The sequence below is a fragment of the Mobula birostris genome, chromosome 32 (assembly GCF_030028105.1).
Source record: "Mobula birostris isolate sMobBir1 chromosome 32, sMobBir1.hap1, whole genome shotgun sequence".
Taxonomy (NCBI): Eukaryota; Metazoa; Chordata; class Chondrichthyes; order Myliobatiformes; family Myliobatidae; genus Mobula; species Mobula birostris.
Genome location: NC_092401.1, coordinates 13835654 through 13861985, shown reverse-complemented (window position 1 = coordinate 13861985; position 26332 = coordinate 13835654). Strand labels below are relative to the sequence as shown.

At 41.9% G+C, this 26332-nt stretch overlaps 1 protein-coding gene across 3 annotated transcripts in view; it reads right to left on the bottom strand.

Annotated features, from left to right (window-relative positions):
• Window positions 1-5793: 5793 nt before the first annotated feature.
• LOC140191299 (cAMP-dependent protein kinase catalytic subunit alpha-like) overlaps window positions 5794-26332 on the bottom strand; it is a 221446-nt gene continuing 200907 nt past the window's right edge. Inside the window, exons 7-10 of one of the 3 annotated variants that reach the window (XM_072248575.1) lie at window positions 22416-22511; window positions 12552-12674; window positions 8769-8933; window positions 5794-6849 (exon numbers count right to left, since the gene is read on the bottom strand). In XM_072248575.1, the coding sequence (XP_072104676.1) occupies window positions 6724-6849; window positions 8769-8933; window positions 12552-12674; window positions 22416-22511 (510 nt within the window). In that variant the 3' untranslated portion in view covers window positions 5794-6723. The remainder of the gene's footprint in view (window positions 6850-8768; window positions 8934-12551; window positions 12675-22415; window positions 22512-26332) is intronic. The other 2 variants (XM_072248576.1, XM_072248577.1) reach the window with 2 other exon arrangements.

Genomic DNA, 26332 nt, shown 5'->3' with positions numbered 1-26332 from the left:
AGAATGGTGAAGGGGGGGGGGGGGGTTACCAGAAATTTGAGAAATCAATGTTCATGCCATCAGGTTAGAGGCAACCCAGATGGAATATAAGGTGTTGTTCCTCCAACCTGAGTGTGGCTTCGTCACAACAGTGGAGGAAGCCATGGATAGACATATTGGAATGGGAATGAGAATTGGAATTAAAATGGGTGGCCACTGGGAGATCCCACTTTTTCTGGCAAATGGAGCATAGGTGCTCAGTGAAGTGGTCTCCCAATCTGCATCGGGTCTCACTGACATACAGAAAGCCACATAGTACATGACCCCCAACAGTCTCACAGATGAAGTGTCGCCTCACCTCAATGGACTGTTTGGGGCCCTGAATGGTAGCGAAGGAGGTGGTGTGGGGCCAGGTGTAGCACTTATTCTGCTTGCAAGGATAAGTGCCAGGAGGGAGATCAGAGGGGAGGGATGAATGGACAAGGGAGTCACATGGGGAGTGATCCCTCCAGAAAGCAGAAAGTGGGGGGAGGAGGGAAAGATGTGCTTGGTGGATGGCGGACATTGCAGAAAGTTATGTGCTGGACAAGGAAGCTAGTGGGGGGTAGGTGAGGATAAGAGGAACCCTATCCCTGGTGGGGCGGCAAGAGGATGGGGTGAGAACAAACATGTGAAATGGAAGAGATGCAATTGAGGACGGCGTTGATGCTGGAGGACAGGAAGCCCCTGTCTTTGAAGGAGAACATCTCCTTCATTCTGGGATAAAAAGCCTCATCCTGAGAGCAGATGTAGCAGAGATGGAGAAGGGGATAGTGTTCTTACACTTAACAGGGTGGGAGGAGGTATAGTCCAAGTAGCTGTGAGTCTGTGGATTTCTAAAAGATATCAGTAGATAACCTGTCTTCAGAGATAGAGACAGAGAGATCGAGAAAGGGGAGGGAGGTGTTGGAAACAGACCAGGTAAATTTGAGAGCAGGGTGGAAGTAGGAGGCAAAATGGATAAAGTCGATGAGTTCAGCATGGGTGCAGGAAGCAACACCAATGCAGTCGTTGATGTAGCATAAGCAAAGTGTGGGATGGTCACCAGTACGGGCTTAGAACGTAGATTGTTCCACATAGCCGACAAACAGGCAGGCACAGCTGGGACCCATGCAAGTGCCCATGGCTACACCTTTTGTTTGAAGAAAGTGAGAGGAGCCAAAGGAGAAATTACTTAAGAGTGAGGATGTTCCACGAGGCAGAGGAGAGTGGTGGTGGAGGGGAACTGATTGGGTCTGGTATCCAGAAAGAAATGGAAAGCTTTGAGGCCTTCCTGGTGGGGGATGGAGGTGTACAGGGACTGGACATTCATAGTAAAAATAAGATGAGGGCCAGGGAACCTGAAATCCTGGAAAAGATCCAGAGCATGTTAAGTGTGAAGATCCTGACATAGGTATTTGTATTGTCCAGGTGATCCAAGGCCACGTGGAGGGCCACTGAGATCACGTCCACCGTAGACCTATCGTGGAACAGGCAAATTGCAGTGGTTCAGGCCCTTGTTGAGGCAGGAGTTGATTCTATCCATGACCAGCCTCTCAAAGCACTTCATCACTGTAGATGTCAGTGCCACTGGACAATGGTCATTAAGGCAGTTTACAATGCTCTCTTTGGGCACTGGCATAATTGTTGCCGTTTGGAGCAGGTGGGAATTTCCGACCATAGCAGTGAGAGATTGAAAATGTCTTTGAATACTCCTGCCAGCTGGTTGCCACAAGTTTTCAGAACTTTACCAGGTACTCCATCAGGGCCTGCCACCTTGCAAAGGTTCACCCTCCTGAAAGACAGCCTGACGTCAGCCTCTGAGACAGCGATCACAGGGTATATTATGTATTGCATTGTACAGCTGCTGCAAGGACAACAAACTTCACAACATTTGCTGGTGATATTAAACCTGATTCTGATTCATCTCACACTTTCAGGTGCCAATGTTGTGAAGCAGGATTTCATCAGTCTTCTTCGGGAGAGGTGCCAATCTCTCAAGTGGCTCCGTTCTGCTTGGCTAACAATAAGAAACCTACATGAAAAGCTGCAGTGAGATTCAACACCTTTTACTCCATAAAGCGATATATTAAACAAATCACAATCCGGACCAAGTTAAAGTCCACATTATTTTTTAGCCTTTTTCTCTGGCTGGCAAGGTACTAGATCTGAAGGACAGGTACTAGCAGCTGCAATTGCTTTAAATCCTGACCCATATTTCAGCCCAATTACACATCTGGAGCACATCTGTAACTCTCTTCTGCAACTGGCAGGAAATAACCACAAAATAACAAGGCTCCGCATTTTTAAAAATTAAGTCACAAGAGATAAATGAATTGAGGAATAGGAAAGATACGGCCCAGGGCATAGAGCTCGTGTGGTGATCCATCCAACAGTCAGTACCTTCCAACACTCGTGTGATGCACAAAACAACAGTGAGTTTAACCAAGCAAATCTCCTTTCAGGAACTTGTGATTCAGATAAAAGTATATATCAATCTGTGAGATCAAGGTACAGCTAGCTAGCCCAGCTGGCTTTCTGGTTTTAAACCCAGTCATCTGTCCACATAAGCAAGGGTGATTAAAACAGAGACTGTATCTGCGATTATAATGGGAACAAAAAGAAAGTGAGTTCTCCCTTCAACAAGAGTTGTTTCTCCATGACCCAGGCATTGCATTGTGCTTTTCTTGGAAATGTGGTTTATTTGGAAATCAAGTTTGCAATGACAAAACTCATTGTAACTTGAGTCCCAAGTATTTTTCCATGCAAAATGACGACCTGATAGTGAAAACTCAGAATTTCCCATCACAGAGAGAGTTGGATTTAGATTACACTGTAGGAAGCACAGAATTCCTCAGAAGGTCCTACAAACAGTAATGAGACAAGAACCAGACAATCTGCTCTTGTGCTTTAAGTTGTGTACCTCCATCTTTCTGAATTGCATCAGCATTTGGACATGAAGTTCCAATGAATAACCATGCCGTTAGTAATTAATTTTCTGTTTCAATCAGATGTTGGAGCTCCAAGAGTATTTTCCTGATGATACAAAGGTAACAATGTAACAGACCTAGCAAATATCACCATATTACCAGACCACAGAAGGTAAAGCATTGAGATTTTTTTTTCTCCAGACAGCATTTTCTGAAAGAGCATCAAGTTGCAGAGCATGGCTGGGACAAAAAGATCTCCAGTGACATTATTTATTGGATTAATTCCACCCCGTCTAGTCCAGTAAGAATTTGGAATGGTTCAATGAGATCACCTGTCATTTTTCTAAACTCCAGAGCATAGGTCCAGTTTGCATAGCCTGTTCTCTCATGAATGACAACAGCCCTTTATCCCAGGATGACCTAGTTATGTTAACTCTCTGTCAGCCAATCGTCAACATGCCCAGATGGAAGATAAGATGTCGTTCCTCAAGCTTGCATTGGCCCTTACTGCAACAATGTAGAAGGCCACAGACCAACAGGTCGGAGTGGAAGTGAGATGGGGAAGTAAAATGACAGCAATGGGAAGCCCAGGGTTACCCCTGCAGAACACAAAATAATCTGCACTTTACTTTTCTTTCACAGTGTAAAGAAAATTACATTGTACTCTGAATTAGAAATACAAATGAACCATGCTTCACTGGGAAAGACAACATCCCTGGATGGTGGGAAGACAAGTGTTGCAATGCCTACAAATGCATGGATGTGCTATAATTGGGATGGTTGGTGGGACCATAGAGTTGCAAACCTTTTTCCATTGTTGTGCGTTCTAATTGTTTAATAGTCTCTCATGTGGCAACTTATTGAAGGCCTTCTCAAAATCCAAATGTACAGAAACTAATCCTCCCTGATCCATTCTGCTAGCAGTCTCAGCTTGGGTTCAAGGTGGGAAGGTTACATAATATCTGACTCTTTCATTCCTTCCTACTTTAGTTCTTCTATTGTTTAAACTATTTGGATTGGAATCTTATGGTTTGTCTAACTTCCCTACTTGTCCCTCAAGCTTCAGACTTGTAACACCAGTTGAGATGGATTTTCTCAATTGTTACATGAATGTGATGTAGAAAGATGACATCTCTTAACTCAGGAAATCAGTCCTGTTTTATCATCTCTTTTCTCCCACACATTTGAGTAACATCACTATTTATAGTAGGTGTCCTTCCTTGGGTGCTATTTCCTGTTCTGACCATAAATTCTCAAGGGGTGGAGACTTAGCCTCACTGTTTGCACAACTCTTAGCAGGCTTGTGGATCCCAGGCATTATCTGGTTCTGGATCAATTGGTCCAAGGCTTATTCTAAAGCCTTCGATTTGGAATGAGGTTTTCTTTTGAGGCTGTATCATCAGAATGTTGAGAAAATCATTTTAGCCCTTGGGAGCTTTGAAGTCTCTTCATTGTACAAAAGATAACTCTCTCACCAGTCTATTCCCTTTTCTCCCATGGGTGATAACTTCATTCTGGGGTCATCACATTCCGGATTTTCGAGATCTGTTGCCAACCAAACATTCCTTGATGTCTGATGGAAAGGTCATTAACTTGAAACATTAACTTTGGTTCTCTCTTCACAGATGCTGCCTAATCTGCTGAATATCTCCAAAATTTATTTTGGATTTCCAGTGTCTGAAAGTTTTGACTTTTAATGAATATTCCTTAAGATTCAATAGTTGCATAAGTATTTGTTAAGGTCTTCAAACATACTTATAAATGATACTGTGCAGGAAGGCAGTGCAAACAAATATGATCAAGCTTCAGTTGTATGGTAACAACACAGGAGAAAGCCATGGCTGCTCCCAGAGGCACCCCACCAGACTCATTCCCCAGTACTCTACCATTTACCTTTCTTCACACATACCTATCACCTATGCTTTTGTTCCTTTGCCATTAACCTTCATTAAGGGATCATTTATAGCAGCCAATTAACCTATCAGCATGTCTTCGGAGTGTGGGAGAAAAATGGAGACTTAGGGGGAAATCAACACGTTGAAGGGTCAATTCACTCAACTAGAAATATTGCTGTCACCATAAAGCAGAAACTGAAAATTCACCGTTAGAAAACTAACTATTGCAAGATCAGCAGATAAAGGGGTCTCAGACTTGAGATGTTAACTCTGTTTCCCTCTCCTCAGGTGCTACCTGAGCTGCTGAGTGTTTGCAGCATTTCCAGGTTTTATTTCAGCAGGATGAAGTACTTGCGGTTCTAAACTGGTAATACTTTCCAAAGCACATGAGAAGCTAACAATGCATAAAATACAACTTTTAACCATTTCCCCTCTCTGCTAAGGAACGACTGGCACTCTGAGCAACATAGTTTTCAGCAAAGGTGTGCAGAAAGAATCCTTTGGAATGGGGTTGGAGAAACAGCACGTTGCAGAGAGCCATCAGGATGTTTGATAATTTAAAGGATCAGCTGGCTCCTTTTCCCTTGCTTACGACCATCATGGAGACTCACAATTTGAATTTCAATACTGAGTTCTCAGTGCAGAGATTTATTATTTCTGGATGTTCCTGAGAAATTGCACTTTCAGATCTTCCTATTTCTCATTTACACCTTTGCTTCTTCAGCAGGGAAAACAGCACAGCTTTGAAAGTGAGATTTATGTGGGGAGGAAATGGTGCCAATTTCCTTCTGAAGCACATCTAATGCTTGGGCCCATAGATGTTGGAGGAAGATGAAAATAATCAGAATGGAAAGGCATGGATTGGGCCAAATCATTGCTCTGGGCATTATGTTCGTTGTTGATGCACGCACCTTAATAAGAGTTGTATTCCCTTATAAAGAAATAATTTGTATTTATATAGCATTCCAAGAAGCTTCAAATGCCTTACAGATAATGCAGTTCTTTTATAAGTGTGGTTACTGATGAAGTGTTTAAAATTGGCTGTCCATTCCTTACACCCAAGGGCTCATAATCAGCAAGGTGATGATGATCAGATAATCTGTTCAGCGATGTTGGTTAAATGAAAATTAACAAGCATTCAGAAGACAATGCCACTCTATGAAACATCACCATGAAATTATCTACTACGCAGAGAATCTGTACTCATCCAAAGAGGTACTTTAACCACACTGCTAAATTCTACATTAAGTTTGCACAGTGTGAAAATACTATATTACCGCATTTTCTGACCAATTTTGAATCCAGAATCCAACAGTATTAAATGCAGACTCCTTTACTTTGCTATTCTTGAGTAAATGTGTGGGAAAAATCAATATCAGAGACCAATACTTCCATGTTTTATCAGCTCCAAAGTCCAGATACGTTGATCAAGTTTGTAGGAAGTTCCAAGTTCCCAGTTCAGATATGACAGGTCAGAAATGGAAAAGCATTCCCTTTACTCAAGATACATTTTAGAAAAAAAAAATTAAAGGGCTTTAATAATGTATAGGTAAAATATCTTTTAAAACACAGAACTTACAGTATATAACATACAGACAGATTCAGATATAAATGGTTATCGAAGGTTGGCAAAACAAAAAGAGAGCAGTTTAGTTGTCATTGGTAGTAGTGACTATCTGGAGAACCTCAGGGTTTGCAGGAGGAGTCTGTAAATGGGAAAGAGGGCTAGGCCCTTCCAAGTCATGGCAAGATAGTACTCCACCTGGTGGAATGAACAAACTTAACATAAAACGCTTTCGGTAAATACAAGTGTTGGGCTCCCATCCAAACAGTGCTTCCGTTTCCGTCCCAGCTGAGTATTAATTTCCCAGTCACTTCATTATTTCAACTTGTTTCATACACTAGAACTCAGAAAACTCTTTAGAATATTTCTCTGTGAAAGATATACGGAGAGACTCCTCGTCGTAGTCATCGAAGTTGCTGGTGTCCCCCGGGCCTTTCATCTTGGGTTTAAAGGGAGGCTCCTCCTGAAGAAAGCAGAAACTGATTAACTGAAACTCTGTACACTTCCCCAGAAATATAGAAACCTATCTACTGAAATCCTCAGATGTATTACAGTGCGCCCAGGCATTGCACAGCAACTGCCACTCATTAAATGTCCTAGGTAATTAATGAGTACGAGTCAGCCCCCTGACATGCCACACACAATCAGCTCCAACATTCTGACAAATACAACAGGATTAATAACTTAAGCATACCTATCTGCCATGTTTTGAACGTCACAATTCAAAGACATGACAGGGCACACAATCTTCACTAATTTTAACAATTAATGCTCAGGGGATGCAGGTATTATCTTTTGCCCCTTGGTAATACTGAAGCACATTTACATCTTATTCATATATCTTGAGCAGAACGATACCCAACAAAACACTAATCCTAAGCAACACACATAAAATGCTGGAGGAGATTAACAGGCCAGGCAGCATCTATGGAAAAGTGTAAACAGTTGACGTTTTGCCCCAGACCCTTCATCGGGACTGGAAAGAAAAAGGAGAAGTTAGAGCAAGAAGGTGGGGGGAGGGGAGGAAGAAGTACAAGGCGATAGGTGAAACCGGGAGAGGGGGAGGGGCTGAAGTAAAGAGCTGGGAAGTTGATTGGTAAAAGAGATAAAGGGCTGGAGAGGGGGGAGTCTGACAGGACAGAACGGAAAGCCAAGGAGGAAGGAGGAGGGGGAGGTGATAGGTGGGTAATGAGATGAGGTGAGAGAGGGAAACAGGAATGGGGAATGGTAAAGGGGGGGGGTGGGCGGGTCAATTAACAAAAGAGTTCAAGAAGTCGATGTTCATATCATCAGATTGGAGGCTACCCTGACGGAATACAAAGTGTTGCTCCTCCAGCCTGAGTGTGGCCTCATCTCGGCAGTAGAGGAAGCCTTGGATTGACATGTCAGAATGAGAATGAGAAGTAGAATTGAAATGTGTGGCTGCTGCGAGATCCTGCTTTTTCTATGGATGTAGATGCTCGGCGAAATGGTCTCCAATCTACATCGGATCTCACTGATATAGAAGAGGCCACAGCGGGTGCACTGCATACAATAGATGACCCTAGTCATTCAGTCACAAAGCACAAGAATAACGCTGGATGCCTGAATATTAAATTCAGCGTGAAATTCAACACAGCAGTGAGACTGGATTCTACATTGAAAGAAACTTGTACTATTTTGGGGAAGCCAATGGATGGTGCAATTTGAACTTGGTAAATGAGCTTGTATATGTGGGAGAGCCTGCAGATTCTCTTCCAAAAAAAAAAGTCCCTAATTGTCTTGGAAACTCTTAAACGTGGAAGTAGATGAATAAGATACCAAACTAGAAGATAATATTGAAGGTGATCTGCATAAATACAGAGAAAGGAGGTGAAAACCACAAAAGTAGCAAAGTTATATAGAAGCGAAACAAGATGCACGAGGAGTACTTATCCATGTGTATATGTGCAAGAGGCCATCTATGTGAGTGCACATGTGCCCATCAGTGGGTGTCAAAGTCAAAGTACACTTATTATCAAAGTATATATACTTTAAACAACTTCAGATTCGCCTTTTGACAAGCAGCTACAAAACAAAGAAACCCAATAGAAGCCATTAAAACAAAAGAAGATGTCAAACACCCAATGCGGAGAAAAAAAAAGAAAAAACGTGCAAAGAATATATGTGTGTGTGTGTCTTTGTCCTGTGTTTGTGTGTGGGTGCGTATGTGTCAGTATGTGTCTGTCCATGCCTGAGTGTGTCTCTCTGGATGAATCTGAACGTACAAAGGAAGTGAGGGAAGTTTGTATTTTCTGCTAGCATACACCAACCACCCTGTATGTAGTAAATGGCAGCAGAAGGCACTGTTGCTGGACATTGCATTATCTGGTGAAATAGATCTTGACTGGTTAGTCACAGTACCGTTCTTCTGTAGATGGCGATCCAGTCTGTGTTGCTGAACCACTTGTGGTTTTTTATGTCGTTGACACCATTTCGGAGATTACCAAACCGTTTGGTCAGGTCCACCTGCAGCAGGTTCCGGAGCAGATCCTTTAAGTCTACACTGAAATGTGATGGAAACCGCACCTGAGGAGAAAGATAGTTTTGGTATAGAGGCTCCACTGAGAGGAGAAGCAATGAACCTTCTCATTTAGCACTTTCTCATTCACAAATTAAATGGATAACAAATTTAATGGAAGTTACTGTCATGTTAATTCTTTGAGAGGGACCAGTTAGTGACACTCACCCACTCTTTCCATAGAACATTGAAAATTTCCCCTCATAAATACCTATCCAATTTCCTTTTGAAAGCTACTAAATTTGCTTCCACCATTTTTTTTCAGGGGTTCATTACAGCTCAATTAGTCATTCAGATAACTAAGCAATGCACTAAAGCGTAAATTCTCAAATAAATTAAGGCAAATGGGATTGATAGTGACAGGATTTGAGTATAGGGTCAGGGATGCTTGTTGCACTTTGTGAGACCATTCCTTGAGTGCTGTGTATGGTGTTGGGTCTCTTTTTCTGAGGAAGGATGCATTCACTACAGAGGAAATTTGGCAGGGCTGAGATGAAGAGAGATTGGGTCATTATTCTCATATTTCTAGAGGTCAGAAGAATGAGAGGAAATCTCATTGAAACCTACAAAATTCAAAAAGATAAGACATCAGATGGAGGAAGAACATTTCTGATGTTGGGGAGACAAGGGGCACAGGACACACTCCAAGGAAGAGGGGCAATTACTTCAGGTCAAAATGTGGAGAAAGTTCTCCTAGAGAATGGTGAACCTGTGGAATTTTCTGTCACAGAAAATAGCTGAAGCTAAATTGTTATATATATTCAAGGTGTTAGATATTGTTCAATGAGCTAGAGATTAAGGAATAATGGAGAGAGCAGGAACAGAAGGCTGAATCAAAATGATCAACCACCATCATACTGAAAGGAGGAGAATCCTTGAATCGCTGAATGGCCTAGTCTTGCTATGTTCCTAGATCCTGTTGCCCTACCATATCACCAAATCATAACGTTTCTTCACGGCCCGGTAGCACTTGCTTTGCGGCCCAGTACCGGTCCGCGGCCCAGTGGTTGGGGATCACTGCCCTACCTGAGCAACAACACAGCAATGATGGAAGCAATAACGTGAAAGCTCACCAGATTGCTTCCTTGGATGGCAGGTTGGTTATACATGGACAGATTAAGCGGACTGGGCCTGGATTTCCCAAGTTTAGGAAAATGAGAGGTGGTATCATGGAAGAAAATCCTCAAGTTTCACTGGTAGATACAGAGTTGAAAGTTAACTGGCTAGGTGTCTACCTCCATGACACCATCTGAAAGTAAGGGAGGTCATTCAGGACACAGATGAGGAAACATTTCTTTACCCTGAGGTAGAGGAATTCCCCACTCAACAGGCTTAGTTGCTGGGCATTTTGACAAGAGAGATAATTATTTTGTGAGATATTCAGGGAATTAAAACTTGTGAGGTTAGCACAGATCAGTCATGACCACGTTCTTACCACATTCAATGTGTTTGACTTTTAAATGCCTTTGAATAGCAACTCAGTGCAGGGTCAGTTAGGAATGTGCAATGAATGCTGGCCCTGCCAATGGCACCCAGCGCTCAGAAACAACCTTTATTGTGAAACTGAATATCACCAACTTCCTTCTCTGCACATAGTCTGTAATTAGGGCCAGACTGCTGTTATCAAAGACTCCAGCTAAGTCCTATCAGAAACAGTGTGACATTCTTCAGTGCCCGGTGTCCAGTCTAGCATGGGGCAGCTGACTGAGTTGCTGCCTCACAGCTCCAGAGACCCAGGGTCAATCCTGACCTCCGGCACTGTGTGTGGAGTTTGTACATTTTCTCTGTGAGCGTGTATCTTTTCCCCAAATTCCTCCAACATCCCAATAGCGTGCTCTAATTGTCCCTTGTGAAGTGATTGACAGAGAAGATTTCAGAGAAATAAATGGGAGGCATCTAACCTTTTCTCTCTGGTCCACCATCTTCCCAACTAGGTGACAGCTCTGATTCTCTCAGCCACTTAAATAGTTTCCAATCCGATGGTCCCATCAGCTCATCTTTACCATGAAAGGACAACCCCTCCACACCTCCATCTCCACGTGGGTGGTCTAAGAGGCCTCTGGTTTTTCCTCAAACAAAGACCCTTCTAGACAGTGGTTGCCTACTTAAGGAAAGAGGATTCCCACAGGCTCAAGTCTACCTGAAGCTTTTGTTGAACTATACAAAATAGTCTTTTTTCCTCAGGTCTTTTTCCATTGTATTATTGACTATACTAACGTTGCTTTCTATGCTCATAAAGAACTTTATGATTTCATTCCTTTTGCTGCCAATTTCCACCCTATTCTAACCTATGTGGAAAATGTCTATTGGAGTGACTGAGTCCCTGTTGCTTGCCACTGTAATTCTCCATCCAGCTTTCTCTTTGACCTATCTGTCTACGACCTTCTCCATTGTTATAACATAACCTTGAGTCAGCATGTCATATTCCATCCAAGCACAGTGCAGCCTCATAGACCCAATAATGAAGCCTGCAACTTCAGACTACTTACATTCCCTGTCTGCATGGGATCTAGCCATTTCTGCTATTATTGCCCATCGTTAATACTGGGTCAGTTTTTCTCTTTCCGACTTATTAGAATCATCCCTGCATTTCGCACCTTTCTCTGTTCTACTTTCTGCATTTTCTCTCTAATTACTCTCACTTCACAGTCTTTATTCCCTTAATGTTTCTCTTTTTAACTGCCCCCCATTAACCCACAGACCAGATCACCTCTCCAATTTAGCCCTGCGGTCGGCATGGACACGACGGTCAAAGGGCTAGTTTGTGTGCTGCATTACTCCTGGCCTCACTCTTTGTGTTATCCACCAACCCTACATGCCCACCTTCTCTGCAACTTTAAACTGGCTTTCTCTTTATTCTAGTCTGCCAAAGAAAGTTAAATCTGACAAGTTAACTCTGTTTCTATCTGCACAGATGCTGAGTGACTTGCTGGGAGTTTCAAGTATTCTCCGCTTTTATTTCTGATTTCCAACATCTACTGTTTCTTATCTGTAAAGCTGGAGATTGCACTGGTGGTTTGGCAATGTCATTGGAGAAACAAAAGAGCTATCAGACTAATAGATTGAAATACCTTCTCGTCTGAGAGAAAATATGAGAGAAATAAACATGATCAATGACTCAGAAACAGCTTCTTCCTCTCTGCCATCAAGTTTCTGAACAGTCCATGAACACAGCCTATTAGTCCTTTTTTACTGCACTATTTATTTCTTTTGGAATTTATATTAAGTCTATAATATTTTTCTGATCATATAAGAAGTGATAAACCTGATTCTAATTTAGCCAGATACTCCACTGTAATTCTAAAGAACAGTTGCATTGTAAGGAAAGGAATATAAAAGTAGTTCCAATGGTTTTGCATTGGGACTTCTGCCAAAGTACCACCCAACCCTATCTCAACAACACTGCAAACAGAAAACTTGACAACTGGCTTTCTCCGTGGAATGGTAGTTTGCATAAATCAGATACCATCTGTGCTTCTATATAATAAATATTTCACACTAATTCATTGTAGGGATGTTTATGGTGTCAAATTGTGTACATGTACTGATGTGTACTGTATAAATTCCAAACTCCTTATTTTCATTCCACAGGAATACTATCACTTGTCCTTGAACAAGCTGCTTACCTTCCCAGCGACTATTTTCTCATAAATCTGAATGGGCTGGTCTGCAAAAAATGGGGGGTATCCAGCAGACATTTCATAGATTAGGACCCCAAGTGCCCACCAATCCACAGCTTTGTTATAACCCTGAAAAAAAGAGATTCCATGAATGAATTCTCATAACTAGTTAATTAGCTAATAACAGCCTGAGCTATAGTTGGGTTCTACAATTGACTTGGAAGGGACTTTCCAAAGTGTGGACATGGGATGGCATGGTAAACGATCTTTTGAATTGAATTGAATTGAATGATCTTTATTGTCATTGTACATAGGTACAATGAAACTCTGTCTTGCTTCCTCTCAGGCAATTAAATAAAGCGGTAGATAAAAACAAGACAGTAATAGAAAAACAGTATTAAATAGATAAGTAGCAGCAGCACCAGAATATCACAGTACTTGATGGCATTATAACAGTGGTCTAGTGTGTTGACTCCTCTGGTCCCACACGTGATATGTTGGTGATAATTACTTAGAGAGTTTTCCAATCTGGCCTGGTTAAAATATCCCACAATGATGAGGAAGGAATCAGGACATGCTGTTTCATGCCTGTTAATTACATTGTTCAGTTTGTCTAGAGTAGTGTTTCCCAACCTTTTTTTAGCCTAAAGCACTTTCATTCTTGCCAATGTCTCTCTTAGGCGCAATATACTTTCCGGCGTCCTCATAGTGTATAAACATGTATACCATATGCTAACATGAGAAAAACAATTCTGCTTTACATTTTTGTCTTGAAACTTAGCTTACACAGTACCTGTGTGCTGTACAGGAGCTTCAATATCAATGTGATCCTTGGGCTTGATGGCTTTTAGCTAGAGTTGAAATATCTGGTTCAAGTTGTGACAGCAAAAGCCTTAAGTACCCACGTGTAACAATGTCCAAGCGGTTTCTGATTTTTGTAGTATGTGGTTCACCGCACTGAAGCCTCTTTCAACAAAGTAGGAGCATGGAAATGCAATGAAGAGCAGTTTGGCTCTTCTCCAGAGACCAGGAAACTTCGTATGACAGTGTAGCCGCAAGCCACAAAAGCTGACATTTTTGCTTCTTCATCATTCTGAACTTTGATAACTTCTTCTTGCAAGCTCTCTTCCTGTTCTTCCATATTGCAAAGAAATGGGTTAATTACCCAGTCCGAAATTTCTAGATCGTTCAAATCCTTGAATCAATTCTGAAAATCTTTCTTCAGTAACTGCAGGTATAAGCAGTACTCTTGCAAGTCACCATCTGTGAGAGAGAGTGCCATACTTTCCATATAGAGAAACTGTGAGAACATTCTTCTCCGAATGTTCTGCTTATATACTAACAATTTTCTGATAAAAGTGGACTCTACACTTTTTGCCTGGATTAAATTGAAATTCTCACCCTGCAGTTTCATATTTAGAATGTTCATTTTGACATACAGATCAGCTAGGAATGCCACATCTCCATGTAGAAGTTCAATCTTATTTCCCAAGCTCTTGTTGACTTTGAGCAAAAATTCAACCAGTGTCAAAAAGATCAAAGAAACCTTTTAAGCAGCAGTCTTTTGAGAACCAATGCACTTCAGTGTGAAAAAGCAAGCAATAAACTCTTCATCATTATCTTGGCATAACTGGCGAAATATTCTGCTATTTAATGGATGAGCTTTAACTTTGTTGATAGCAGATGTTACAAGAGTCATGTTTGAAAAGAGTTACAGGCTGAGATTTTCGGCTATGAGATGTTGACGATGAACTACACAATAAATTGCAAACAGACTTGGATTTTTTTTCCGTAAATGCCACTAAACCAGCATGGCGACCTGTGATATATGATGCTCCATCTGTTGCACAAGAAATCATGTTCCTAAATTGGAATACTTTCATCCTCAATATACATTTTGAGCTTGTTGTAGATTGATTCTCTGATGATATTTGCTTTTAAAATTTTACAAAGGAGAATCTTTTCATAAACTTTTCCATCATTGATTAACTGTACATATGTCATTATCAACATCTCATTGTCTCGCACAGTTGACTCATCCAGTTGTATCCCAAATTCTGTTTTTTGTAGCTCTGTGCATAGTTGATACTCAATGTCTTTACTCATTTCGTCAACACGATGATCTACAGAGTTATTACTCAGAGGAATTAATTTTAGAAGACTGGTATCCATTTTGAGAACAGTGGTGAGCACTTCTGATACAGCAGGCATTATTAATCTTTCACCCATTGATTTTCCACACTCTGCTATCATTTTGGAAATGTTATAAGAAGTAATGAGATCATTATCAAGACAATTTTTAGCTTTCTTGGCAAATGACTTGGCAAAATGTCATTAAGAAGATAAGGATGGAATGTGAAAGTAAGCTAGCCAATAATATTAAAGAGGATACCAAAAGTTTCTTCAGATACATAAAGTGTAAAAGAGAGGCAAGATTAGCTATCGCAACACTGGAAAACAATACTAGAGAGGTAGTAATGGGGGATTACGAAATAGTGGATGAACTAAAAAAGTATTTTGCATCAGTCTTCACTGTGGAAGACACTAGCAGGATGGTGGAAGTTCCAGGTGTCAGGGGGCGTGAAGTGTGTGAAGTTTCCAAAACTAGAGAGAAGGTTCTTAAAACTGAAAGATCTGAAGGTAGTTAAGTCACCTGGACCAGATGGTGTACATCCCAGAGTGCTGAAAGAGGTGGCTGAGGAGATTACGGAGGCATTAGTAATGATTTTTCAAGAATCACTAAATTCTGCATTGCCTCCGGAAGACTGGAAAATTACAAATGTCATTCTATTCTTCAAGAAGTGAGAGAGGCAGAAGGAAGGAAACTATAGGCCAGTTAGTCTGACCTCAGTGATAGAACCATAGAACATTACAGCACAGAAACAAGCCTTTTGGCCCTTCTTGGCTGTGCTGAACCATTTTTCTGCCTAGTCCCACCGACCTGCACCTGGACCACATCCCTCCATACGCCTCTCATCCGTGTACCCGTCCAAGTTTTTCTTAAATGTTAAAAGTGAGCCCGCATTTACCACTTCATCTGGCAGCTCATTCCACACTCCCACCACTCTCTGTGTGAAGAAGCGCCCCCCCCAATGTTCCCTTTAAACTTTTCCCCCTTCACCCTTAACCCATGTCCTCTGGTTTTTTTCTCCCCTAGCCTCAGTGGAAAAAGCCTGCTTGCATTCACTCTATCAGTACCCATCATAATTTTGTATAATTTTATATTCTTCTATCAAATATTCCCTCATTCTTCTATGCTCCAGGGAATAAAGTCCTATCTTATTCAACCTTTCTCTGTAACTCAGTTTCTCAAGACCCGGCAACATCCTTGTAAACCTTCTCTGCACTCTTTCAACCTTATTAATATCCTTCCTGTAACTTGGTGACCAAAACTGCACACAATACTCCAAATTCAGCCTCACCAATGCCTTATACAACCTCGCCATAACATTCCAACTCTTAAACTCAATACTTTGATTTATAAAGGCCAATGTACCAAAAGCTCTCTTTACGACCCTGCCTACCTGTGACACCATTTTTAGGGAATTTTGTATCTGTATTCCCAGATCCCTCTTTTCTACTGCACTCCTCAGTGCCCTACCATTTACCTTGTATGTTCTACCTTGATTTGTCCTTCCAAAGTGCAATACCTCACACTTGTCTGTATTAAACTCCTTCTGCCATTTTTCAGCCCATTTTTCCAGCTGGTCCAAATCCCTCTGCAATCTTTGAAAACCTTCCTCACTGTCCACTACACCTCCAATCTTTGTATCATCAGCAAATTTGCTGATCCAATTTACCACATTATCATCCAGATCATTGATAGATGACAAATAACAATGGACCCGGCACTGATCCCTGTGGCACACCACTAGTCACAGGCCTCCACTCAGAGAAGCAATCCTCCACTACCCCTCTCTGGCTTATTCCATTGAGCCATTGTCTAATCCAATTTACTACCTCTCCATGTATATATAGCGGACTGAATCTTTCTAACCTCCCATGCGGGACCTTGTCAAAGGTCTTACTGAAGTCCATGTAGACAACATCCACTGCCTTCCCTCCATCCACTTTCCCGGTAACCTCCTTGAAAAACTCTAATAGATTGGTTAAACATGACCTACCACGCACAAAGCCATGTTAACTCTCCCTAATAAGTCCCTGTCTATCCAAATACATGTAGATCTTATCTCTTAGTACTCCTTCCAATAATTTCCCGGATTACTTTTAGAGCCTTTTTTAAACAACGGAACAACATGAGCTATCCTCCAATCCTCCGGCACCTCACCTGTAAGATACCGACATTTTAAATATATCTGCCAGGGCCCCTGCAATTTCAACACTCGTCTCCTTCAAGGTCCGAGGGAATACCCTGTCAGGTCCTGGGGATTTATCTACTCTGATTTGCCTCAAGATAGCAAGCACCTCCTCCTCTTCAATCTGTATAGGTTCCATGACCTCACCACTTGTTTGCCTTATTTCCATAGACTGCATGCCAGTTTCCTTAGTAAGTACAGACAGAAAAAACCCATTTAAGATCTCCCCCATTTCTTTTGGTTCCATACATAGCCGACCACTCTGATCTTCAAGAGGACCAATTTTATCCCTTACTATCCTTTTGCTCTTAATATACCTGTAGAAGCTCTTTGGATTATCCTTCACCTTGACTGCCAAAGCAACCTCGTCTTCTTTTAGCCCTCCTGATTTTAAGTTTTTTTGCACTTTTTCTACTCCTCAAGCACCTTATTTGCTCTCTGCTTCCTATACATGTCATATATCTCTCTCTTCTTCTTTATCAGAGTTCCAATATCCCTTGAGAACCAAGGTTCCTTATTCTTATTCACTTTGCCTTTAATCCCGACAAAAACATACAAATTCTGCACTCTCAAAATTTCTCCTTTGAAGGTCTCCCACTTACCAATCACATCCTTGCCAGAGAACAACCTGTCCCAATCCACGCTTTTTAGATCCTTTCTCATTTCTTCAAATTTGGCCTTTTTCCAGTTTAGAAACTTAACCCGAGGACCAGATCTATCTTTATCCATGATCAAGTTGAAACTAATGGTGTTATGATCACTAGAACCAGTGTTCCCCTACACACACTCCCGTCACCTGTCCTAACTCGTTTCCTAATAGGAGATCTAATATTGCATCCTCCCTAGTTGGTACCTCTATATATTGATTTAGCAAGCTTTCCTGAACACATTTTACAAACTCTAACCCATCTAGACCTTTAACAGTATGGGAGTCCCAATCAATATGTGGAAAATTAAAATCCCCTACTATCACAACTTTATGTTTCCTACAGTTGTCTGCTATCTCTCTGCAGATTTGCTCCTCCAGTTCTTGCTGAATATTGGGTGGTCTATAATACAACCCCATTAATGTGGTCATACCTTCCCTGTTTCTCAGCTCCACCCATATGGCCTCGGTAGACAAGCCCTCTAATCTGTCCTGCCTGAGCACTGCTGTAACATTTTCCCTGATTAGCAATGCCACCCCCACCCCCACCCTTCATTCCTCTGTCTCTATCACATCTGAAACATTGGAACCCTGGAACATTAAGCTGCCAGTCCTGCTCCTCCTGTAGCCAAGTTTCACTAATGGCTATAATGTCATAATTCCATTTGTCAATCCACGCCCTCAGCTCGTCTGCCTTCCCCACAACACTCATTGCATTGAAATAGATTGGGAAGGGGTTGCAGTCAATTATTAAGGATGAGGTCTCAGGGTACTTGAAGGCGCATGATGAGACAAGTCAAAGTCAGCATGGTTCGCTCAAGGGAAAATCTTGCCTGACAAATCTGTTGGAATTACCTGAAGAAGTAAAAGCAGGACAGATAAAGGAGAATCGGTTGATGTTATGTACTTAGATGTTCAGAAGGCCTTTGACAAGGTGCCACATACGAGGCTCCTTAACAAGCTATGAGCCCATGAAATTATGGTAAAGATTCTAGCATGGATAAAGCAATGGCTGATTGGCAGGAAGCAAAGAGTGGGAATAAAGGGAACCTTTACTGACCGGTTGCAGGTGACTATTGGTGTTCCACTAGGGTCTGTGATGGGACCTATTCTTTTTACGTTATATGTCAACGATTTGGATGATGGACTGATGGCTTTGTTGCAAAGCTTGCAGACGATATGAAGATAGGTAGATGGGCAGGTAGTTTTGAGGAAGTAGAGAGGCTACAGAAGGACTTCGACAGATTAGGAGAATGAGCAAAGAAAGGGCAGGTGGAATACAGTGTTGGGAAGTGCATAGCCATGCACTTTGGTAGGAGAATGAAAGGGTTGACTATTTTCTAAATGGAGAGAAAATACAAAAAACTAAGGCGCAAAAGGACATGGGAGTCCTCGTGCAGGAATCCCTAAAGGTTAATTTGCAAGTTGAGTCTGTGGCGAGGAAGGCAAATGCAATGTTAGCATTCATTTCAAAAGGACTAGAATATAAAAGCAAGGATGTAATGTTGAAGCTTTATAAAGCACTGGTGAGGACTCACTTGGAGTATTGTGGGTAGGTTTGGGCCCCTTATCTTAGAAAGGACGTGCGCAGGTTCAAAGGAGGTTCATAAAAATGATTTCAGGATTAAATAGCTTGTCATATGAAGAGCATTTCTGATGGCTCAGGGCCTGTATTCACTGGAATTCAGAAGAATAAGGGATCCCTCATTGAAACCAAACGAATGGTGAAAGACCTTGATAGAGTGGATGTGGAAAGGATGCTTCCTCTGGTGAGAGAGTCTAGGACCAGAAGACACTGCTTCAGAATAGAGGGGCATCCTTTTAGAATGGAGATGAGGAGGAGTTTCTTTAGCCAGAGAATGATGAATCTGTGTAACTCTTTGCCACAGGCAGCTGTGGAGGCTCAGTCTTTATGTATACCTAAGGCAAAGGAATACAGAGATTGATAGATTATTGATTGGTCAGGGCATGAGGGGATACTGGGACAAGAGAAGTGATTGGGGCTGAGAGAAAAATTGGATCAGCCATGATGAAATGGCAGAGCAGACTCAATGGGCCAAATGGCCTAACTCTGCTCCTATATCTTATGGCTTATGGAGTTGAGTGTGCAACACTTTTCAAATGCTTTTTTCATCTTCTGGAACTGAGTAATATCATAAGTAGCTTTTTCAGGGTGTCCTTTACGGAATTGTCCTGCGATCTTGATGGTTTCATGGCTTCATTATACAGTACACATGGGGCGTCACTGATCAGACGGGAATGGAATAAAACCACACTTCAGGTACATAACATTGTATTGATGCACTTTCTGTAGTTTCTATTTCTCAGCAGGGCTAGAATTCAAGGCTTCTCCACCTTCAGACTCACAGAGATCATGTTGCATGTATTTATCGATTATTAACAGGGCTAAATTAAAATAAAAAAATAAAAACTCAAACTGGGAATGCCTATTTGATGTTGATGGCGGCAGCAAGTTGATGTGGATGGAACGATGGTAGTGAAACTCAAAGAAACAGTGAGGGGAAGATGAAGAATGATTCAGATTGGAATTTGAACGTTAATCGGGATAGAGCTGGTGTTCGGCAAACTACCTTTATATTATTCCAGTTAGCATGATTGACTAATCTCACAGGTCTCATAATTCTCAAAGATGATTCGTGACCATACATATGAACCTGAGGTCGCTTTGTACACCTCAACAGGAAACCTCAAAGTTAGCAGGTTCACTGATTGGCTCTATCTCACCGCTTGCAGAGCTATGGTTTTTCCTCTGTTCCAGTGCCTCATCTTTTTTTTGTAAGTGCCTGCTCTACTAATGGTCAGTCAGGTCTTGTGCCTCAAGTTAGGGTGCTGCTTATCGCACCTCCCCCCTCAAGAATCCTGAATGCCCTCCAATGACTTCTAATTCCCCTAATGCCCCCTTAGGATACGTAGTCACCCCCGTTGGGAATCACTGGTCTACAGCCATGGCTTAAAGCTTCCGTGGCAGATAAAATGGATGCAACTTAATCACTAGATGTTCCAGGTCGGGTGAGCAGGACTGGGGCAGAACCATTACATTTGTGCACCACAAGGAGTTAATCATAAAGTATACTCCACCTCCTCTGCCTTTGAAAGGCAGCTGAATTGTGAAGCCAACGAGCAGTATGACTGCATCTGGAATGGCAGGGGACAGCTAAGTCTCTGTGAAACGAAAAACACAGTAGTCCCTAATGTCCCTTTGGGTACAGCAATCTTGCTCTGAGGTCTTCGATTTTATTTTCCAGAGACTGTATGTTTGCCAGCAAAACAGTCGGTAGTGGAAGTTGGAACCCTCTTCCCTTGAAACAAAGTTTTAATCCGGTGTAGCATCCTCTCTTCTGATGTCTTAAAGGAGACTTGCGACTGGAGACGGCCATCCGAAATTTGTCGACTTTGAGTAGTGATAGATTTTTTTAAGTATCTAAACACGATGTTGCTTACTGTACTGTCCATGGCTGTAGCTGTGGATTTCACCTGCAGCAGTCTAAAACAGGAATAATTGATGATTTCCATCAGAGCTCCTCACACGAGTAACCTTGTTAGCAGTACCACTGGAAGCAGGACATCTAAAACTTTAACAAACATCTATAGATGTGTAATGGAGAGTTTATTGACTGGTTGCATTATGGCTTGGTAGGGAAATATCAACACCCCTGAATGGAAAATCCTACAAAAAGTAGTGGATACGGCCCAGTTCATCACAGATAAAGCTCTCCCCACCATTGAGTACATTTACATAGAGCACTGTTGCAGGATCTATCATCAATGATCCCACCACAAAGGCCACGCTCTCTTCTCGCTGCTGCCATCAGGAAAAAAGTACAGGGGCCTCAGGATCCACTCTACCAGGTTCAGGAACAGTTATTACCACTCAACCATCAGACTCTTGAACCAGAGGGGATAACTTCACTCAAGTTCACTGAACTGTTCCCACAAAACAGACTCACTTCTAAGGACTCTTCATCTCATGTTGTTGATATTTATTGCTTAATAATTAATTAATTAATTAATTAATTCTCTCTCTTTTGTACTTGCAGTTGTTGTCCTGTGCACATCGTTTGTCCACTCTGATGGGTCTGGTCTTTCACGGATTCTATTGTGTTTCTTGTATTTATTACTGTGAATGCCCACAAGAAAATGGATCTAATGTTTGCATATGGTGACATATATGCATATGGTGACATATATGCATGTAGTCTCCTGGTAAGCCCTGGGCCTCGGACTCCCTCTCGGGTCCGATCCTCGCCCAGCTTACAGCATTTCTCTCATCGCGTCTCCTTTCTCTGTCCCCATCGCGCCCTCTGCCCAAAGCCCGCGAAAACAATAGCTTACAGACACACAAGAAAGAATAACATCTATCCCAATTGGTTAGCAAATGAATACAATTCCCATTATCGGTAATTATAACCCAAACAAGCTACTACCGTTAACTCAGCAGTTAACATTACAGAGAAGCCATTTTATTAGCCTTAGCAGTAACATAAAACAAGAAACCCTCACATGTATTTTGACAATAAATTTACTTTAAAATTATGTTAGTTAGCAAAGTAAGTGATGCTGTTGTCTGTCAGTGTATATGTTTGCTTACAGCAAAAGAAGTGATATCCTATACTTGTACGCTGTATTGCAATTATAAAGTAAATAGGTACTCATGAATTGGTCACTATATGTGTAAAGCTATCACAATATTGACTTTGCACATTTCCAAGAAAAAAATTGGAAATTATCAACTATAACTATAATGCTGCATTAGTAGCACTGAATTTCTGAGAAATAAATATATCAGAAACAGCAAACTTTGCAGAGTAATTTAGAGGAAATTTTATGGTGAACTGGAAGGACTTAGATGATGCCGCAATTTGAAGGGAAATAATAGCTGCTCCTTACCTTGCTAAGGATGATCTCAGGAGCTAGATATTCAGGAGTTCCACACAGTGTCCAAGTTCTGCCCTTTACCCTCTTAGCAAAGCCAAAATCCGTCACCTACAGACAAAACAGATTCTAAGATTTGTTCAGACAAAATATTCTGAAGCAGTTGCATGCATCTCTCTTTACTCCTTGTTTATAATTATCAACCACTTGATCCATTAAAAAAATCCACCTGATCTTGTTTTTAGTGGGATTACCACAAAGTTTGTGCTGCCTGGCTATACAACCCTGTTGGCCTAAGGCTCACTTTATGTTTACATTCCCATGTTCCAACTTGCTACCTTACTCATTTCACATTAAAATTCCTAATGCTTCTCTAAATCTTTACTATTTATTTAGAGATACAGCACAGAAACAGGCCCTTCCAGCCCAACAAGCTCAATTACATCCACTAACTCATGAAGCTGCACTTCTTTTAGAACGTGGGAGAAAACCAGAACACCTGGAGGAAACGCAGTCACTGGGAAAACATACAGACTCATTACAAATGGCATTAACATGTCAGGTTAAACATTCTTTGGCAGACGGAAAAAAGTTGAACCTTGCCCGCTGGCATTGTCATAGTGTTTTGCTAGCCGCTATGCTACTGGATCAATTTTCTGCAATCAACAAATCTGATGAATAAAACCTACCCTGTTTCTTCCATCCCAATGCAGGTGACAGAGTATGTCCAGGCCAGCCTTTCTACAAATATTTGAAGAAAGAGAAGTACAACCTATCTAACTCATAACACAAATAAAATTATCTTCATAGGACTGCAATTTTCTTTGTCGAGTTCCAGTGCAGTCTAAAAGGCCTTGGATCAAGGACTTACTGCTATTCTGATCATCTCCATTGGTGTATGGGAGAGAGGGAATGGAGTAGTGAGTCTTCACCGGCTTACATGTGTGCTCGTGTGGTGGTGCAAAGGGGGAAATGGATTGTGTCTTGAAGGGTGTTTGTGTGGTGGTGGGAAGGGGAGAGCTTGGGTTGGTACTTGTCTGGGGATGGATAGGGGAGGGGTAGTGGAGGGACTAGGGGCCTCAATCAAGTTGTGCTTGTTAGGTCAGTGCAGTGTACACTTAATGGGGTGGCAGGAATGAGGTATAGGCATCACTTACTTCCACATCAGCACTACAGCAGTAAAGTCTAATTGTGATGCAACTTGCAGAGAGTGCGAAACGCAACCCAGTTCATCCTAGGCTCATCATTTCCTTCTATCCAGTCTGTAGAACAGAGAACACTACAGCCAAGCAACAGATCCTTCAGCTGTTAAGACCATAAGACCATAAGATATAGGAGCAGAAGTAGGCCATTCGGTCCATCGGGTCTGCTCCGACATTCAATCATGGTTGGACCCAATTCTTCCAGTTATCCCCACTCCCCTGCTTGCACCCCATACCCTTTGATGCCCTGGCTAATCAAGAACCTATCTATCTCTGCCCTAAATACACCCAATGACTTGGCCTCCACATCCGCTCATGGTAACAAATTCCACAGATACCCTCTGGCTAAAGTAATTTCTCCACATCTCAGTTCCAAAAGGATGTCCTTCAATCCTGAAGTGGTGCCCTCTTGTCCTAGAATCCCCTACCATGGGATATAACTTTGCCATGTCTAATCTCTTCAGACCTTTTAACATTCGGAATGTTTCTATGAGAACCCCCCCTTTTCACTCTCCTAAACTCCAGGGAATACAGCCCAAGAGCTGTCAGACGTTCCTCATATGGTAACCCTTTCATTCCTGGAATCATTCTCATGAATCTTCTCTGAACCCTCTACAATGTCAGTATTTCCTTCCTAAAATAAGGAGCCCAAAACTGCACACAATGCTCCAAGTGCTGTCTCACGAGTGCCTTATAGCGCCTCAACATCACATCCCTGCTCTTATATTCTATACCTCTAGAAATGAATGCCAACATTGCATTTGCCTTCTTCATAACCGACTTAACCTGGAGGTTAACCTTTAGATATCTTGCACAAGGACTCCCAAGTCCCTTTGCATCTCTGCATTTTGAATTCTCTCCCCATCTAAATAATAGTCTGCCCGTTTATTTCTTCCACCAAAGTGCATGACCATACACTTTCCAACATTGTATTTCATTTGCCACTTCTTTGCCCATTCTCTAAACTATCTAAGTCTCTCTGCAGGCTCTCTGTTTCCTCAACACTATCCGCTCCTCCACCTATCTTTGCATCATCAGCAAATTTAGCCACAAATCCATTAATACTATAGTCCAAATCATTGACATACAGTGTAAAAAGCAGCAGTCCCAACACCGACCCCTGTAGAACTCCACTGGTAACTGGTAGCCGGCCAGAGTAGGATCCTTTTATTCCCACTCTCTGTTTTCTGCTGACCAGCCAATGTTCCACCCACGCTAGTAACTTCCCTGTAATTCTATGGGCTCCTATCTGCTAAGCAGCCTCATGTGCAGCACCTTGTCAAAGGTCTTCTGAAAATCCAAGTACTGTACACCATGTCTACTGCATCTCCTTTGTTTACCCCGCTTGTAATTTCCTCAAAGAATTGCAGTCAGTTTGTCAGACAGGATTTTTCTTTCAGGAAACCATGCTGGCTTTGACCTGTCTTGTCATGTGCCTCCAGGTACTCCGTAATCTCATCCCTAACAATCAATTCCAACAACTTCCCAAGCACTGATGTTAGGCTAACAGGTCTGTAGTTTCCTTTCTGCTGCCTTCCACCTTCTTAAATAGCGGTGTGACATTTGTAATTTTCCAGTCATTCGGTACAATGCCAGAATCTATCGATTCTCGAAAGATCATCATTAATCCCCCTCAATCTCTCCAGCTACTTCCTTCAGAACCCAAGGGTGCATTCCATCAGGTCCAGGAGATTTATCCACCCTTAGACCATTAAGCTTCCTGAGCACCTTCTCAGTTGTAATTTTCACTGCATAAACTTCACTTCCCTGACACCCTTCAATGTCTGGTATACTGCAGACGTCTTCCACTGTGAAGACTGATGCAAATTATGCATTCAGTTCCTCTGCAATCTCTGCATCTCTCATTACAATATCTCTAGCATCATTTTGTGTTGGTCCTATATCTACCCTCGACTCTCTTTTACCCCTTAACTACTTAAAAAAAGCTTTTAGTATCTTCTTTGATATTAGTTGCCAGCTTCATCTCATAATTCAACTTTTCCTTTTGAATGACCTTCTTAGTTTCCTTCCGCAAGTTTTTAAAAGCTCCCCAGTCCCCTATCTTCCCACTAGCTCTGGTTTCTTTGTATGCCCTTCTCATCTGCTTTTACTTTGGCTCTGACTTCACTTGTCAGCCACGGTAGTGACCTTCTTCCTTTTGAAAATTTCTTCTTATTTGGAATATATCTGTCTTGCACTTCCCTCATTTTTTGCAGAAACTCCAGCCATTGCTGCTCTGCTGTCTTTCTGCAAATGTCCCTTTCCAGTCAAGTTTGGCCAGTTCCCCTCTCACGCTATTGTAATTTCCTTTATTCCACTGAAATACTGACACATTGGATTTTATTTTTTCCCTCTCAAATTTCAATGTGAACTCGATCATATTGTGATCACTGTTTATAAGGGTTCCTTAACGTTAAGCTCTCTTATCACCTGCGGATCATTGCACAACACCCAATCCAGCCCAGCCGATCCCCAAATGGGCTCAACAACAAGCTGTTCTAAAAAACCATCCCTTAGACATTCTACCAATTCTCTCTTGGGGTCCAGTACTGACCTGGTTTTCCCAATCCATTTTCATGTTAAAATCCCCAATGATTATCTGACATGCCTTTTCTGTCTTCTGCTGTAATTTGTAATCCACATCCCGGCTGCTGTTTGGAGGCCTGTATGCAGCTGCCATTAGGGTCCTTTTACCCTTGCCATTTCTTAACTCAACCCACAGAGACTCTA